The sequence below is a fragment of the Pantherophis guttatus genome, chromosome 7, assembly GCF_059756535.1.
Source record: "Pantherophis guttatus breed Tessera chromosome 7, ASM5975653v1, whole genome shotgun sequence".
In the NCBI taxonomy this organism is placed as follows: Eukaryota; Metazoa; Chordata; class Lepidosauria; order Squamata; family Colubridae; genus Pantherophis; species Pantherophis guttatus.
The window spans coordinates 4,334,135-4,349,150 of NC_142069.1; the positions used below are offsets into that span (position 1 = coordinate 4,334,135).

Below are 15,016 nucleotides of genomic sequence, written 5' to 3' on the forward strand. Positions count from 1 at the left end.
AAGAACGAAATACTTTGAGAAATATTAAAAAGGCAGAATATTATATTTCCCTGGATGAGAAATGGAGAAACATGCTTTTGGAAAGCAGCCCCCCACTTTTCTTAATAGCCCTCAGCAGATGTCAGCACTTAAGAGATAAAGTGATAGATAGCTCTATTCATAAGCAAATACCCTCACCCAAGATCCAGCAAAGGTAGGATTAGGCCTTCAGACACAATAGGAATTACCCAACAAGCCCCTTCATTGCATCAGCCAAACTTCAACCAAACGTAGCTCAGGCAAACATGACCCCTACATGGCCCCATGAGAGTCTGACAACAGCCAATAGAATCCATGTTCTTACACAGGAACAGAAAGTTCAAGTGCAAAGCCCAAGAGAAGGTATAAATACCCCCCACTCTCAACTCCCTGTGGTCAGCTGCACCAGAACCATGTGCTTGGTGGTTCTGCTTCATCATTAAACCATCTTTCCAATCAGCCTCCATGTTTCCAGTGTCTTTCTTCCGGCTTGGAACTGAACCAGATGGATATTTCTTCCATTAGTGTCAGAAGCATCCCAATTAGAGCCTGATGGCACAGTGGACTAAGTGCTGTTAAAGTAGCACTTAGTTGCCAGCTGCCTGCAATTACTGCAAGTTCAAATCTCACCAGGCTCAAGGTTGACTCAGCCTTCCATCCTTTCGAGGTAGGTAAAATGAGGACCCGGATTGTGGGGGCAATAAGCTGACTTTGTATAAAAAAGAACACCGCTTAGGGCCCCCCAAAAGCCCTACTAAGCAGGTATATACAAAGGTATGAAGGCTATTGCTTAATACCTTGTAAGCCGCCCTGAGTCTCCGGAGAAGGGTGGCATATAAATCGAACTAATAAATAAATAATAAATAAATAAATTGAAATAAGGCATCGCACACAACATAAAATCTGCAATATCAAATACAAGACCAAAATAGGTACAAGTTAAAGGAATCTTTCAATCCGGAAGTATCCGAAGCGTAGTGAGGTGCACATTCCTATCTGTAACAGCTGCAGCGATTCACTTAACAACCCTGGCAAGAAAGGTTGTAAAAGGGAGCAAAACTCACTTAAGCACTGTCTTGCTGAACAACAGTAAGGTATGAGCCTTGGTGGCACAGCAGACTAAAGTGCTATTAAGTAGCACCAGCTGCCTGCAATTACTGCAAGTTCAAATCTCACCAGGCTCAAGGTTGACTCAGCCTTCCATCCTTTCGAGGTAGGTAAATTGAGGACCCGGATTGTAGGGGCAATAAGCTGAATTTGTATAAAAAAGAACACCATTTAGGGGGCCCGAAAGCCCTACTAAGCAGGTATATACAAAAGTATGAAGGCTATTGCTTAACGCATTGTAAGCTGCCCCGAGTCTCCGGAAAAGGGCGGCATATAAATCGAACCAATAAACAAACAAACAAACAAACAAACAAACAAACAAACAAACAGTAATTTTGGGGTCAATTTTATTTGTAAATTGAAGAATTGTTTGAGCAACCGTTTGTCTTGCCTCTGTTTCTTTGCCGTCTTTCTATCCCTGTGAGGGTTGCGAGAATCCCTGTCAGTGGTAATCAGGATTTATTAAAAGAAGCCAGCGAGAGTGGGGTTGGGGTGGGGGGAGAAAATGTTTTGCAGAGATTAAAGTGGATTGTGAGCTGATCTTGGGCTGAATTGCTAGGCAGCTGGATCTGTTTGCTTAAGTCAGCATCTCGCTTAAGGAAAATGCTTCTTTCTTTCTGTCTCTGCCGTCCTTGAGTGCAGCGCTAGAAGAATTGGAGACCTAACATGGAAGGTAGAAGTAGTCTTGACCAGAGGTGGGTTTCACATAATTTTACCACCGGTTCACAGCGCACCGAAAATGTGAACGTGCGCGCCTTCCAGGGGTGAAATGCTCCCGGTTCGGACCGGATCGCCCGATCCGATAGCGATGGCGGCGGGTGGTTCGGAGAACTGGTAGCAAAAATCCCTGCCCTCCCCCCATGTCCAGCTGAGCCGCGCAATTATCAGAGGCTTTTTAAAAAATATTTTTAAAAGCATTTTTTCTACAACTTCTTCGGCCGAAAAAATGCTTTTAAAAGTAAAAAAAAAAAAAAAGCCTCTGATGATCGCATGGCTGAGCTGAGATCGTCAGAGGCTTTTAAAAGCAAAAAAAAAAAAAAAGCCTCTGACGATCAGGCAACTCAGCTGGGATCGTCAGAGGCTTTTAAAAGCATTTTTTAAACAACCTCTTCGGCTGAAGAGGTTGTAGAAAAAATGGTTTTAAAAATAAATAAATAAATAAAAAGTTGGCCACGCCCACCCAGTCACATTACTCCCCACCAAGCCACGCCCACAGGACCGGTAGTAACAAATTTTACATTTCACCACTGATGCCTTCCGTGCGTGCACCCAGCCTTCCGCGCATGTGCTTTGCTCACATGCACGTCTTGCACTCATGCGCACGGTTTAGAAAACGTGGCTAAATAGGACGGCATAGCGCCAGCACTACTGAACCGGCTAATTGCCATCACTGTCCTTAACTTACAACAGTTTGTTGAGTGATGTTGAAGTTACAAGAGCACTGAAAAAAGTGACTTGGTGCGGTTTTTCACATGACTGTTGTAGCATCCCCATGGTCATGTTATAAAAAGTTAGATGCTTGGCAACTGGTTCATATTTATGATGGTTGCAACATCCTGGGGTCATGTAATCCCCTTCGATGACTTTCTGACAAGCGAAGTCAAAGGAGAAGCCAGATTCACTCTATAACTGTGTTACTAACCGAACAATTGCAGTAGTCAATTCACTTAATATTTGTGATGGGTTATAAAATGGGGCAATTTAACTTCTCCAATATCTTGCTTAGCAACAGAAATTTTGGGCTCAAATGTGGTCATAGGACTATCTGTATTTAACAGATTAACAGATTAATACAGTTGGAAGGGATCTTGTAGGTCATCTAGTCCAGCCCCCCGCCACTTGGATGGGTGGGGGCAGCCTGGCCTCTCTTTCTAGCTAAAAAGTCCTTCTCTCTTCCTCGGTGCCCCAATGTCTTAATAGGGCTAAGAGGAAAAAGACTCGATCCATCCCAGCATGCTCTTCTTTTGAACTTGAAGTAAGGTGTGGTAACATCTTTAAAGGAGATAGGAGACCTTGGAAAGATGAGTTCGATTCCCGCCTTAGGCATGAAATCTGGTGGGTGACTTTGGGTCACTCGCCAGGAGATGGTGAGTTCTAGTCACACATTAGGCATGAAAACCAGCTGGGAGACTTTGGGCCAATCACCAGGTGAAGGTGAGTTCTAGCGCCATTTCAGGCATGAAGGCCACCTGGGTGATTTTCGATCAATCACCAACAGATTGTGACTTCTAGTCACACATTAGGCATGAAAAGTAGTTAGGAGACTTTGGGCCAATTGCCAGGAGACTGTGAGTTCTAGCCCTGCCTTAGGCATCAAAGCCGTCTGGGAGACTTTGGGCCAATTACCAGGAGACAGAGAGTTATAGCGCCGCCTTAGGCATGAAAGCCATCTGGGTGACTTTGGGCCAATTACTAGGAGACAGTGAGGTCTAGTCATACATTAGGCATGAAAACCAGCTGGGTGACTTTGGGCCAATCACCAGGAGTTGGTGAGTTCTAGTGCCGCCTTAGGTATGAAAGCCAGCTTGGTGATTTTGGGCCAGTATTTCTCTTTCTCTTTCTCTTTCTCTTTCTCTTTCTCTTTCTCTTTCTCTTTCTCTTTCTCACAGCCCAAACCACCTCCTGGGGTGGTTGTTGTAGAGAAAATAAGAGGAAGAAGGTTTGTTAGGTATGTTCACCGCCTTGAGTTATTGATATAAATCATCATGGCAGAGTCTAAATAAAGTACGTAACTAAGTGTGAACATGTTAAGATATTGACTTTAGTACTTGGAGCAGTAAAGTGTACTAGAAGCCAGAACACACAAAAATTGTAGTCGATGAGTTATGAGAGTGCTGACTCATGCATGAGGCAATCTACGCTCTGATTGGTTGCTGTGGGTGTAAAGGGGGAGTTTCCCTTTTTCCCGCTTTTTTCTTCTTTGTGTTCTGTATATACTGTAAAAATTTACCTCATGATGATGATGTCACTGAGCTCCTGACTGTCTTGTGTTCTTCCTTTTCTGGATGATGACAAAGACTGTTGTCAATTTAAACGTTAAATATATTTATATTTATAGAAAAAACACAAAGTTTGTGTCAATGTCTCCGACTTCACCGACTGGACAGCTGCCGCGCAATTCCCTCACAGAAGACATGAAAAAAAAAAAATGGCTGGCTTCCCACAATACAGTTCTCCAATTTAATTTTAGCCATTATACAGTCAAGCTCCTAGGCCTTAATTTGATTTTCCCTTCCTTCTTTTGTTTCTTTCCTTGTTTATACCTGCAGCCAGTCCAGGGTAATTTTTTTTTTAAAACAACGGCGACTAACCTCACTTAGGGACGTGAGGACAATGAAAGCATGCAAATCTCCCCAAAAGGCATAAGATTAAGGAGGGAAACATATGTTTATCCAAGTAGGGATAAAGTTCTTCTTGCATCTTTAAGTGTTTTGTTTTCCTCCAGATTTTTCCAGGAAGCAAAACGTGGAACTTTGGAGCTTCTGCTTTTGGGGAGAAAATAGAATAATAATAATAAGAAGAAGAAAAGAAAGCCCTGAAAACTTGAGGCACGGTAAACATGCAGAAATACAAAGAAAAATCTCTCAGGCCGTGTGTCTGGGTGCGTTTGTGGGAATTTGCAACTCATCTCCGTGTTTCAGCCAAGTCTTTACAGCCCCAATCTTGGCTGTAGTTTTAAGCCGGATTGAATTTTGAATCGACAAAGCCGGCAGAATCCTGAGCCTCCGGCTTCATTTCAGCTCCCATTTTATCTTTTTGTGTTCTGGGGGTTGATTTGCGTTGCGTTCCCATTATCCTTCTTTCCTTCCCGCCCCTCCACAAATCTTTGGAGGGACACAATGTAATTTCACTGTTCTCGGATACGGGCTGTCAGGATTTGGGTGAGAGGCTGCATTTTGGCTGTGGTTTCCCAAAAAGACGGAGACACAGAGCAATATCTTCACGAGCTTTTTTTATTCTGTAGTCCTCGACTTAGGACCATAATTGAGCCCAAAATTTCCACTGTTAAGTGTGACAGTTGTTAAATGAGTTTTTCTCCATTTTACGACCTTCCTTGCCACAACTGTTAAGTGAATCACTGCAGTTGTTACGTTAGTGGCATGGATTTGGATTTATCCAAAGTAACCCAGTCAGCTTTCATGTCTAAGATAGGACTAGAACTCGCCATCTCCTGGTGAGTCACCCAGTCAGCTTTCATGCCTAAGACAGGACTAGAACTCACTGTCTCCTGGTGATTGACCCAAAGTCAGCCACTTGGTTTCCATGCCTAAGGTGAGACTAGAATTCACAATTTCCTAGTGATTGGTCCAAAATAACTCAGCCGGCTTTTGTGCCTAAGGCAGGACTAGAATTTATGGTCTTCCGCTTTCTAGCCTGGTGCCTTTATCACCTATCAACTGTTTTCTCCAATGTTCTCCAATATGCAGGCCTTCAAGAGTCAACCATCCTAGTCATGTTGTTGGCCAGCAAGTCTGAGAACTAAAGTCCCAGACATCTGTTGAGGAACCAGGTTGGAGAAGATAGTTGGGAAAATATAAATGCTGAGTACCTTTCTGCTGTTTTGACATGAGTCGAAGTGTTTGCTTATTCTGGTTTATGATGTCTTCCTTCTCCTTTTTGGCCAAAGATAAGTCAGCTTTCTTGAATTATGACACCCTTCTTGAAGGTCTGAATAGGAGGGGAAGGAAATGCTTTTCAATAATGGTTTCTCTGTTTTTCTTCTTTTCCCTTAGGATAAGTGGTACCCAGGGACCTGTACTTTGGCAACCTCGTATATTGTTCACCACCACACTTCCAAATTAGGAATACAAAAATACTTTTGGTCATCATGTCGGGAGACATGTGGAGATGGACCTGCCTTGGCTTACATCTTGTCTTCTGCACTGTGGGGCCATCTTCGGCCACTAGGCAACTGCCCTCTCACCCAAAGAAACCTTTCTTGACCTTCTCCTCAGAAGCCACCGAGATCTCCTTCAATCACTTGGTGGTCGACAAAAGGAAAGGATCTATTTACTTGGGGGCTATCAACTGGATCTACAAGCTCTCCAGCGACCTGGTGGTGGAGGCCCGTCACGAGACGGGTCCGGATATTGATAATCCCAAATGTTATCCTCCCAGGCTGGTCCAGCCTTGCAATGAACCATTGATATCCACCAACAACATCAACAAGATGTTGCTGATCGACTACAAAGAGAATAGGTTGATCGCTTGTGGCAGTTTATACCAGGGGATCTGTAAACTCTTGAGATTGGATGATCTGTTTAAACTTGGGGAGCCCTTCCACAATAAGGAGCACTACCTCTCCGGGGTGAACGAGAGCGGTTCCGTGTATGGAGTCATTGTTTCTTACAACAACATGGATGACAAGCTGTTCATTGCCACGGCGGTTGACGGGAAGCCCGAGTACTTCCCCACCATCTCTAGTCGGAAGCTCCCAAAAAATTCGGAAGCAGAAGGAATGTTTGCCTACGTTTTCCACGACGAGTTTGTGGCTTCCATGATCAAGATCCCATCGGATACATTCACCATTATCCCCGACTTTGATATCTATTATATCTATGGCTTCAGCAGTGGTAATTTTGTCTATTTTTTGACCCTTCAGCCTGAAATGATTTCCCCATCGGGTTCCACCACCAAGGAGCAAGTTTACACCTCGAAACTGGTCCGCCTCTGTAAAGAAGACACGGCCTTCAACTCTTACGTTGAGCTGCCCATTGGTTGCGAAAAGAACGGGGTGGAATACCGGTTGTTGCAAGCCGCCTATTTATCGAAGGCGGGATCCATCTTGGCTAGATCTTTGGGGATCCTGCCGGAGGACGATGTTCTCTTCACGGTCTTCTCCAAGGGGCAAAAGAGGAAGATGAAATCTTTGGACGAGTCAGCCCTTTGCATTTTTCTCCTGAAGAAGATCAACGACCGGATCAAGGATCGGTTGCAGTCCTGCTACAGGGGAGAAGGCACGCTGGATTTGGCTTGGCTCAAAGTGAAGGATATTCATTGCAGCGGCGCAGTACGTCTCAATTCTGACTAGTTTACCCCCCACCCCCCCAAAAAAATCATTTTAGCTGAGTGAAAGGGCTCAAAGAACTGATTTAGGGAGAGGTTGGTGACGAGTGGGTTTTGTGAGTTGGGAGAAATATTTAAGAAAGAGCTTCTCTGGAATATGGTTATTTTATTTGTGCAAATATCCGTAGCAATTTGACTCCTGATTTAGTCGCTCTCGTGGGGTCCTTGAGCTTGGTGGTTTATAAACTTCACACCCTTCTAGCACTGATGATGTTACCTAGTTGGGTAATGAAATGTCTGCAAGAAAGTAAGCAAGCTCAGAGAGCAACAAGGACACTACAATCCTCCTCCTCATTCTCCTCCTTTTCCTCTTTGAGCTGTTTGGACATCAACTCCCAGAATTCCCCTATGCTGGCTAGAGAATTCTGGAAGTTGAAGTCCATACAGCTCAAAGCTGCCAAGATTGAGAAACAGTCAGTGGTGGGATCCTCCCAGTTTAACAACCGGTTCGGTGATCGCGTGCGCAGCTTGAAGAAATCTTCACTTCCTGGTTTCTTCAGAGGAGTAACACAGCTGATTCGCGCAGCAATCCGCTCTACCGCGTGAATCAGCTGAAAAGATAAAGGTAGGAAAATAGCATGGGCGGGTGGAGGGGTCCATCTGATCTTCAGGGCTAACCGGTTTTCTCCCAGCTGATCGTTGGAGCTACCGGTTCGCCTGAATCGGTTCGAACCGGTTGAATCCCAACCCTGGAAACAGTGCTTTAATTAATATACTACACTTGTTATCAAAGCAGTAGTAACCAGAAACAAAGAAGCAATAAGACGAACAAAGAATGTAGGGAATTCTTTAAATATTTCATCCCTTTAAACCCCAATTGATGTTTGAAAACAGGCGGCAAAAATCTAGTTAGGATGCAAAGCAAGTTTTGCACTAGAGATTGTCTCATTCTTCCTGCCTCTCTCCGATTCCTCAGATGATACAGTACACAAAGCAAAAATAAATTGGTTTTAGACCCGAGATTGCAAACAGAATAATGGATCGTATCAAGGTCTTTATTTTGATTTCCTCAGATGGGAAAAGCTTTGCATGATCGGCATAAAAATATTATCATTTTCTTGTGTGATGTACGGTACTCAGATAGTGGGACATTTTGGTGGGAACTGAAGTCCCATACATCTTAAAGCAGGCTGGCCTGGGGAATTCTGGGAGCTGAAGTCCACATGCCTTAAAGTGGATGAGTTTTTTTTTTTTTTTGCTTTAATTTAATTTATTGAGAAATTGAGAAACATTGCTCTAGCCAGTATAAATAAAATTAGCCTTTAATCTTCTGTGGAGTTTATCTCTTGCTCTGGCCTACCTCGTAGAGCTGGTAGAGCTGTGGTGGCGCAATGGTTAGATTACAGTATTACAGGCTAACTCACTGCCCACTGTCAGGAGTTCAATCCTGACCGACTCAAGGTTGACTCGGCCTTCCATCCTTAAGAAGTAAAATGAGCACCCAGATTGTTGGAGGCAATAGGTTGACTCTGTAAACTGCGTAGAGAGGGCTGTAAAACACTGTAAAGTGGTATATAAGTCTAAATGCTTAGAGAGGGCTGTAAAGCAGTATGTAAGTCTAAATGCTATTGCTAAGTGCTATTCACCTAATGACTGCTGCATTCATTTAATCATTGTTGCATTCACTTAATGGCTGTTGCATACAATTAATGACCAACACACAAAAAAAAAGAGTCATAAAATTGGGCACAGACATGTGATGACCCGCTTAATAACTGGTATGATATACAACCATCAATCTAGGCTCAATTACGGTCATAAATCGACAGCTACTACAAATTGTATAATTTGTGTAATGCTAAACAAGTTACAGCTTTGGCCTCAGTCGGTGTCTGCCGATCTCTTGTAGGCATTGTCTGTCAGCCTGGGACCTTTCAAAGTTCCAGTAGCACTGAAAAATGTGAGTTATGACTGTTTTTCACACTCACGGTCATTTTCATACTTACCAGCATCCCCGTGGTCACATGATCAAATTCAGATGCTTGGCAACTGATTCATATTTATGACCTGAGCCCCGGTGGCACAGTAGTGAGACTACAGCATGGCAGGCAAATTCTGTCAACCGCTAGCAGTTCAATCTGACCGACTCAAGGTTGACTCAAGACTTCCATCCTTCCGAGGTTGGTGAAATGAGGACCTAGATCAGTGATGGCTAACCTTTTTGCCATTGCGTGCCAGGAGAGGGGGGGGCGGGGGAGGGTCGCGCACGCACGTGCCCACGTGCATGTGTGCGCAACCCCCTCCTCCCCCGCTCCTGGCACATGATGGCCTGGTAGGCCCGTTTTTCTTTCTTACCTAGTTCCAGATCCTCTCTGTGTATCTGGGAACGGCGAAAACAGCCTTTCCCACTCTCTTGGAGGCCCTACGGAGGCTGAAAGGGCCCATTTCCCAACTCCCGGTGGGACAGGAAGTGACATTTTTTTGCTGTCCCCAGCCTCCAGAACCTCTCTAGGAGTCTGTAGGAGCCTCTCTAGGAGTCTGTAGGAGCCTCTCTAGGAGTCTGTAGGAGCCTCTCTAGGAGTCTCTGGAGGCTGGGGACAGGAAAAAACGTCACTTCCTGTCCCACCGGGAGTGGGGAAATGGGCCCTTTCAGCCTCCGTAGGGCCTTCAAGGGAGTGGGAAAGGCTGTTTTTGCCATTCCCAGATACACAGAGAGGATCTGGAACCAGGTAAGAAAGAAAAACGGGCCTTCCCCACCCCGCCCCCAGGCCCTCCAGAGGCAGGAAACAGCCTGTTTCCCTACTTCTGGTGGGCCCAGAAGGCCTGAAAATCAGCTGGCTGGCGCGCGCATGCACCCCAGAGCTGAGCTGGTGTGCCCACTAATATGGCTCTGCGTGCCACCTGTGGCACGCGTGCCATAGGTTCGCCATCGCAGACCTAGATTGTTGGAGACAATAGGCTGACTCTGTAAACCGCTTAGAGAGGGCTGTAAAGCACTGTGAAGCGGTATATAAGTGCCATTGCTGTCTATCTACAATTTTATCTGTGGTGGCGCAGTGGTGAGACTGCAGTATTGCAGGCAAACTCTGCCGACTGCCAGGAGTTTGATCCTGACCGGCTCAAGGTTGACTTAGTCTTCTGTCCTTAAGAAGTCAGTGAAATGAGGACCTAGATTGTTGGGGACAATAGGCCGACTCTGTAAACCGCTTAGAGAGGGCTGTAAAACACTGTGACGTGTGATATAAAAGTCTATGAGCTATGGTTATTGCTAGAAATCATCTTTCTTTGTCAGTTTCATGAAGTAAATATAAACCATCGGAGGCACAGATCGCTGCTGTGTTTTGCTGCTCCGGCTTTCGGTGGGGAGACGAGAGCCAGAGGGAAAGAGAATGAGCATTAAATATCAAACCGCAACTTTCAAAGAACAAGTCGGAAGACTTTGCCACCGATTTGGAGCAGCAGCTGTGACAGTATGAAACAAGCCAGGGGAAAAAAAGAAGCCGGCAACTCAGCCGTGCTGTGCTGTTGGCTCAGCAGCTGGGAAGACGAGTCTGGGAACTGGGGCAGCCTTTGCACGAGTCAGATTGCAGCTGCCGCTACAAACTGTTGCAGAGACAAAAGATTGGCAAGAGGTTTCCTGCAGAACAGAGTTCTTTCAGTTTAGAAGCTTCGGAAGGCCCGGTCGCCAAGATTTTCGGGGTGGATTCGAACAATCTGCTAAACCAATGTTTTTTCGACCGTTCAGATGGGGGCGGGGGGGCTTCAACTCCCAGAATTCCCCAGCCAGCATGCTTTAAGGTGGGTGGGCGATTGCAGCAATTCGCCTAATAACCTTGGCAAATGAAATGTCATACAGTCAGGCATCATTCAGTCCATTGTCTTGAAGTGGAAACGCTGGTCTCCATTCCGGTTGTAAGGTGAGGATTACCACTCACTCTCTTTTGATTAAAAACGGAAAGTGAAAAAGTCTAGAATTAAGAGAGAAACAGTCTGTCTGTCTGTCTGTCTGTCTGTCTGTCTGTCTGTCTCTCTCTCTCTCTCTCTCTCTGCAACAGTTTGTCTGTGTCTGTCTGTCTGTCTGTCTGTTTCTATCTATCTATCTATCTATCTATCTATCTATCTATCTATCTATCTATCTATCTCCTATCTATCTATCTATCTATCTATCTATCTATCTATCTATCTATCTATCTATCTCCTATCTATCTATCTATCTATCTATCTATCTATCTATCTATCTCCTATCTATCTATCTATCTATCTATCTATCTATCTATCTATCTCCTATCTATCTATCTATCTATCTATCTATCTATCTATCTACTATCTATCTATCTATCTATCTATCTATCTATCTATCTATCTATCTATCTCCTATCTATCTATCTATCTATCTATCTATCTATCTATCTATCTACTATCTATCTATCTATCTATCTATCTATCTATCTATCTATCTAAGCAACAGTTTGTCTGTGTCTGTCTGTCTGTCTGTCTGTCTGTCTGTCTGTCTCTATCTATCTATCTATCTATCTATCTATCTATCTATCTATCTACTATCTATCTTTCTATTATCTATCTATCTATCTATCTATCTATCTATCTATCTATCTATCTATCTATCTATCATCTATCTATCTATCTGCCGTGTTTTCCCAAAAATAAGACCCTGTCTTATATTTTTTTGAACCCTGAAATAAGAACTTGGCCTTATTTTCTAGGAGGTCTTATTATTTTGGGGCACGTGGAGGAAACCAGAGGAAATGGCGGGGACTGGCTGCACATGCGTTTAAACATTTTCAGGGAGGGCTTATTTTCAGGCAGGGGCCCCTTATTTTAGTGCATGTGCTCAAAAGCCCGATTGGGCTTATTATCAGGGGATGTCTTATTTTCGGGGAAACAGGGTATCTATCATCTCCCCCTCTCTCTCGCTTACCACCCACCCACTCACCCATATCTATCTATCTATCTATCTATCTATCTATCTATCTATCTATCTATCTATCTATCTTTCTTCTTCTTCTTTATTTATTGATTAGCCCTTAGGCCATATCAAAGTGTAGAGCTCCAGAAACAATTATTACAAAAATTTGGTAAAAACAATTTAAAATGAAATTGGAATAGGAATAAAACATCTATCTACCTACCTACCTACCTACCTACCTACCTACCTACCTACCTACCTACCTACCTACCTATCTATCTATCTATCTATCTATCTATCTATCTATCTATCTATCTACTGTATCTGTCTATCTATCCTCTCCTAATCTCTCTTAATCTGTCTAATCTATCTGCCATCTATATCTATCAATCAGCTTGGCTGGGTGACTCTGGCCCCGTTACTCTCTTAATTCTAGATTTTTTTTTACTTTCCATTTTTAATCTCTCTCTTTTTCTCTTTCTCTTTCTCTTTCTCTCTCTCAAGTGAGAGGTGGAGGTAATCCTCAATTTATGATCAGAGTTAGAACCAGAATTTCCATTGCAAGACAATTAAGGGAATCATGCCTGGTTTTATGACTTTTCCCAAGGTCATTAAGCAAATCCCTGCAGTTGTCATATATATATATATATGGTCTGGGTGACTCTGGCTCCCTTGTTGTCTTAACTGAGAAGTCAAAAGACATCTATTCTGTCAGTCCATGTACAGCATGTGATGGATTATGTAGCTGTGTGGGGACTGGAACATGTGTCACCCCCCCTTCTAATCCTGCCCCGTCACCAATAGACCTCATTGGGGCAATGAGGTCTATTGCAGAGGAGGGTTTCAGCAGGTTCTGACCAGTTCTGGAGAACTGGTAGCGGAAATTTTGAGTAGTTCGGAGAACCGGCAGCAAAAATTCTGACTGGCCCCGCCCCCATCTATTCTCTGTCTCCCGAGTCCCAGCGGATCAGGAGGAAATGGGGATTTTGCAGTAACCTTCCCCTGGATTGAGGACGGAATGGAGATTTTACAGTACCCTTCCCCTGCCATGCCCATGTTATTATTTTATTATTATTATTATTTATTAAATTTATATACCGCCCTACTCCCGAAGGACTCAGGGCGGTGAACAGCCAAGATAAAATACATGTAATACAAACATTAAAAACATTTAAAAATATATTAAATACTATCGCCCAAAAAAACAATTTAAATCACAATTATAAAACCCAATTTAAAATTTAAAACAATTTAAAAGAGGTTAGGCCAGGCCAGCCTTGGTGGCTGGCCTGGCCTTGGTGGCTAATGGCTTGGTGGCCACGCCCACCAAGCCATGCCACGCCCACCAAGCCACACCCACAGAACCGGTAGTAAAAAATATTGAAACCCATGACTGGTCTGTTGGTGTTGAGGTCTTTGGCTTGAATGCATCCAAAATTTGATCATGTGACCATAGGGAATGCTACAATGGTCGCAAGTGTGAACAAGTCACAAGTCACTTTTTTCAGTGCCGTTGTAACTTCAAACGGTCGCTAGATGAAAGGTTGTAAGTCGAGGACCAGTGGTGGGATCCTACTGGTTTAACAACCAGTTTGGTGATTGTGCGCTTTGCGTGCGCCCGCACCAGTCGCGTGCTACGCGCACGTGCGCAATTGAACAAAAAAAGCACCTTCCGCGTTAGTGCTAGGGAATTAAAACAGCTGATGCGTGGCAATCCACTCTGCCGCGCTAATCAGCTGTGAAGATATAGGTAAGTAAAGCGCAAAGGAGGGAGGGCGAACCCAGCTGATCGTCGGAGTGAACTGTTTCTCTGCCAGCTGATCGTCGGAGCTACCGGTTTGCCTGAACCGGCCTAAACCGGTAGAATCCCACCCCTGTACCTGTCCTTTCTAAGAGAACTACCTGGATGTTTGTGCAATCATACCAAGACTTTTAAACACAGAGTTAGTGCATAGGGCACACTACACAATCTGTTTTTACCATGCAGGTCCACTCTGAATGTTTCAGCCAGCCGGAAAAACCATGTTTCCAATTTGTCTTAAGGCGCTGCAGAGGCAAACATTTCGAACCGCGCCTAGCCAGCCCCTTTAACTGGCTATCCCCAACCCCCACTCCAATCTTCCCCCTGCAAACATTCCTCGGTCTTAATTCCTTGTTTTACTCCTATTCCAGTTTACACAGCTTGCTGATTGAGGATGGAGCCCCAGGGCACTGACTGAGGCTCTTCTGTCTGGGCTATTTTGAGCGAACTCCGCTGCCCTCCAAGCAAGCCTAGATTAACTCATCTCTTTATGCTTTGGGGACAGATGAGCCCTCCCAGATGGGGTAGATTGATCTGGGTCTACTGCTCTTGCTGTGAATCAGCTCTGCTTGGGAGAATCATAGAATAGAATAGATTAGAATAGAATAGAATAGAATAGAATAGAATAGAATAGAATAGAATAGAATAGAACAGAACAGAACAGAACAGAACAGAACAGAATTTTTTATTGGCCAAGTGTGATTGGGCACACAAGGATTTTGTCTTTGGTGCATACGCTCTCAGTATACATAAAAGAAAAGATACGTTCATCAAGAATCATAAGGTACAACACTTAATGATAGTCATAGGGAACAAATAAGCAATCAGGAAACATAGAATGTAGATGTCCCAAATGGTGCTTTTCTAAAGAGGCAACTGGGCTTCCTCGGTTTTTCCTTTGAAGATGTTTCGCTTCTCATCCAAGAAGCTTCTTCAGCTCTGGCTGGATGGTGGGGGAATGGAAGGATTAATACTCCTTGCAGACAGCTGGTCATTTGCATCCTTTTTTTAGAGAGTCGTTGAGGCCACTTGGAGGTTTGTCTGTGTCCTCAGGGCATTGCCTGAATGGTGCAAATGGGTGTGGAGCAGTGGTGGGTTGCTCCCGGTTTGGCCCGGTTCGGCTGAACCGGTTCTCTTTCTTCGGGAGCTGGGCCCTCCCG

General features: G+C 44.2%; 1 protein-coding gene across 2 annotated transcripts in view; it reads left to right on the forward strand.

The window, feature by feature from the left end:
- The window catches only part of PLXNA4 (plexin A4), a 525,881-nt gene that overhangs the window by 43,780 nt on the left and 467,085 nt on the right, over positions 1-15,016 (forward strand). For both annotated transcript variants that reach the window (XM_087873566.1, XM_087873567.1), the window contains exon 2: positions 5,859-7,135. In XM_087873566.1, coding sequence (XP_087729692.1) covers positions 5,954-7,135 — 1,182 coding nt within the window. In that variant the 5' untranslated portion in view covers positions 5,859-5,953. The remainder of the gene's footprint in view (positions 1-5,858; positions 7,136-15,016) is intronic.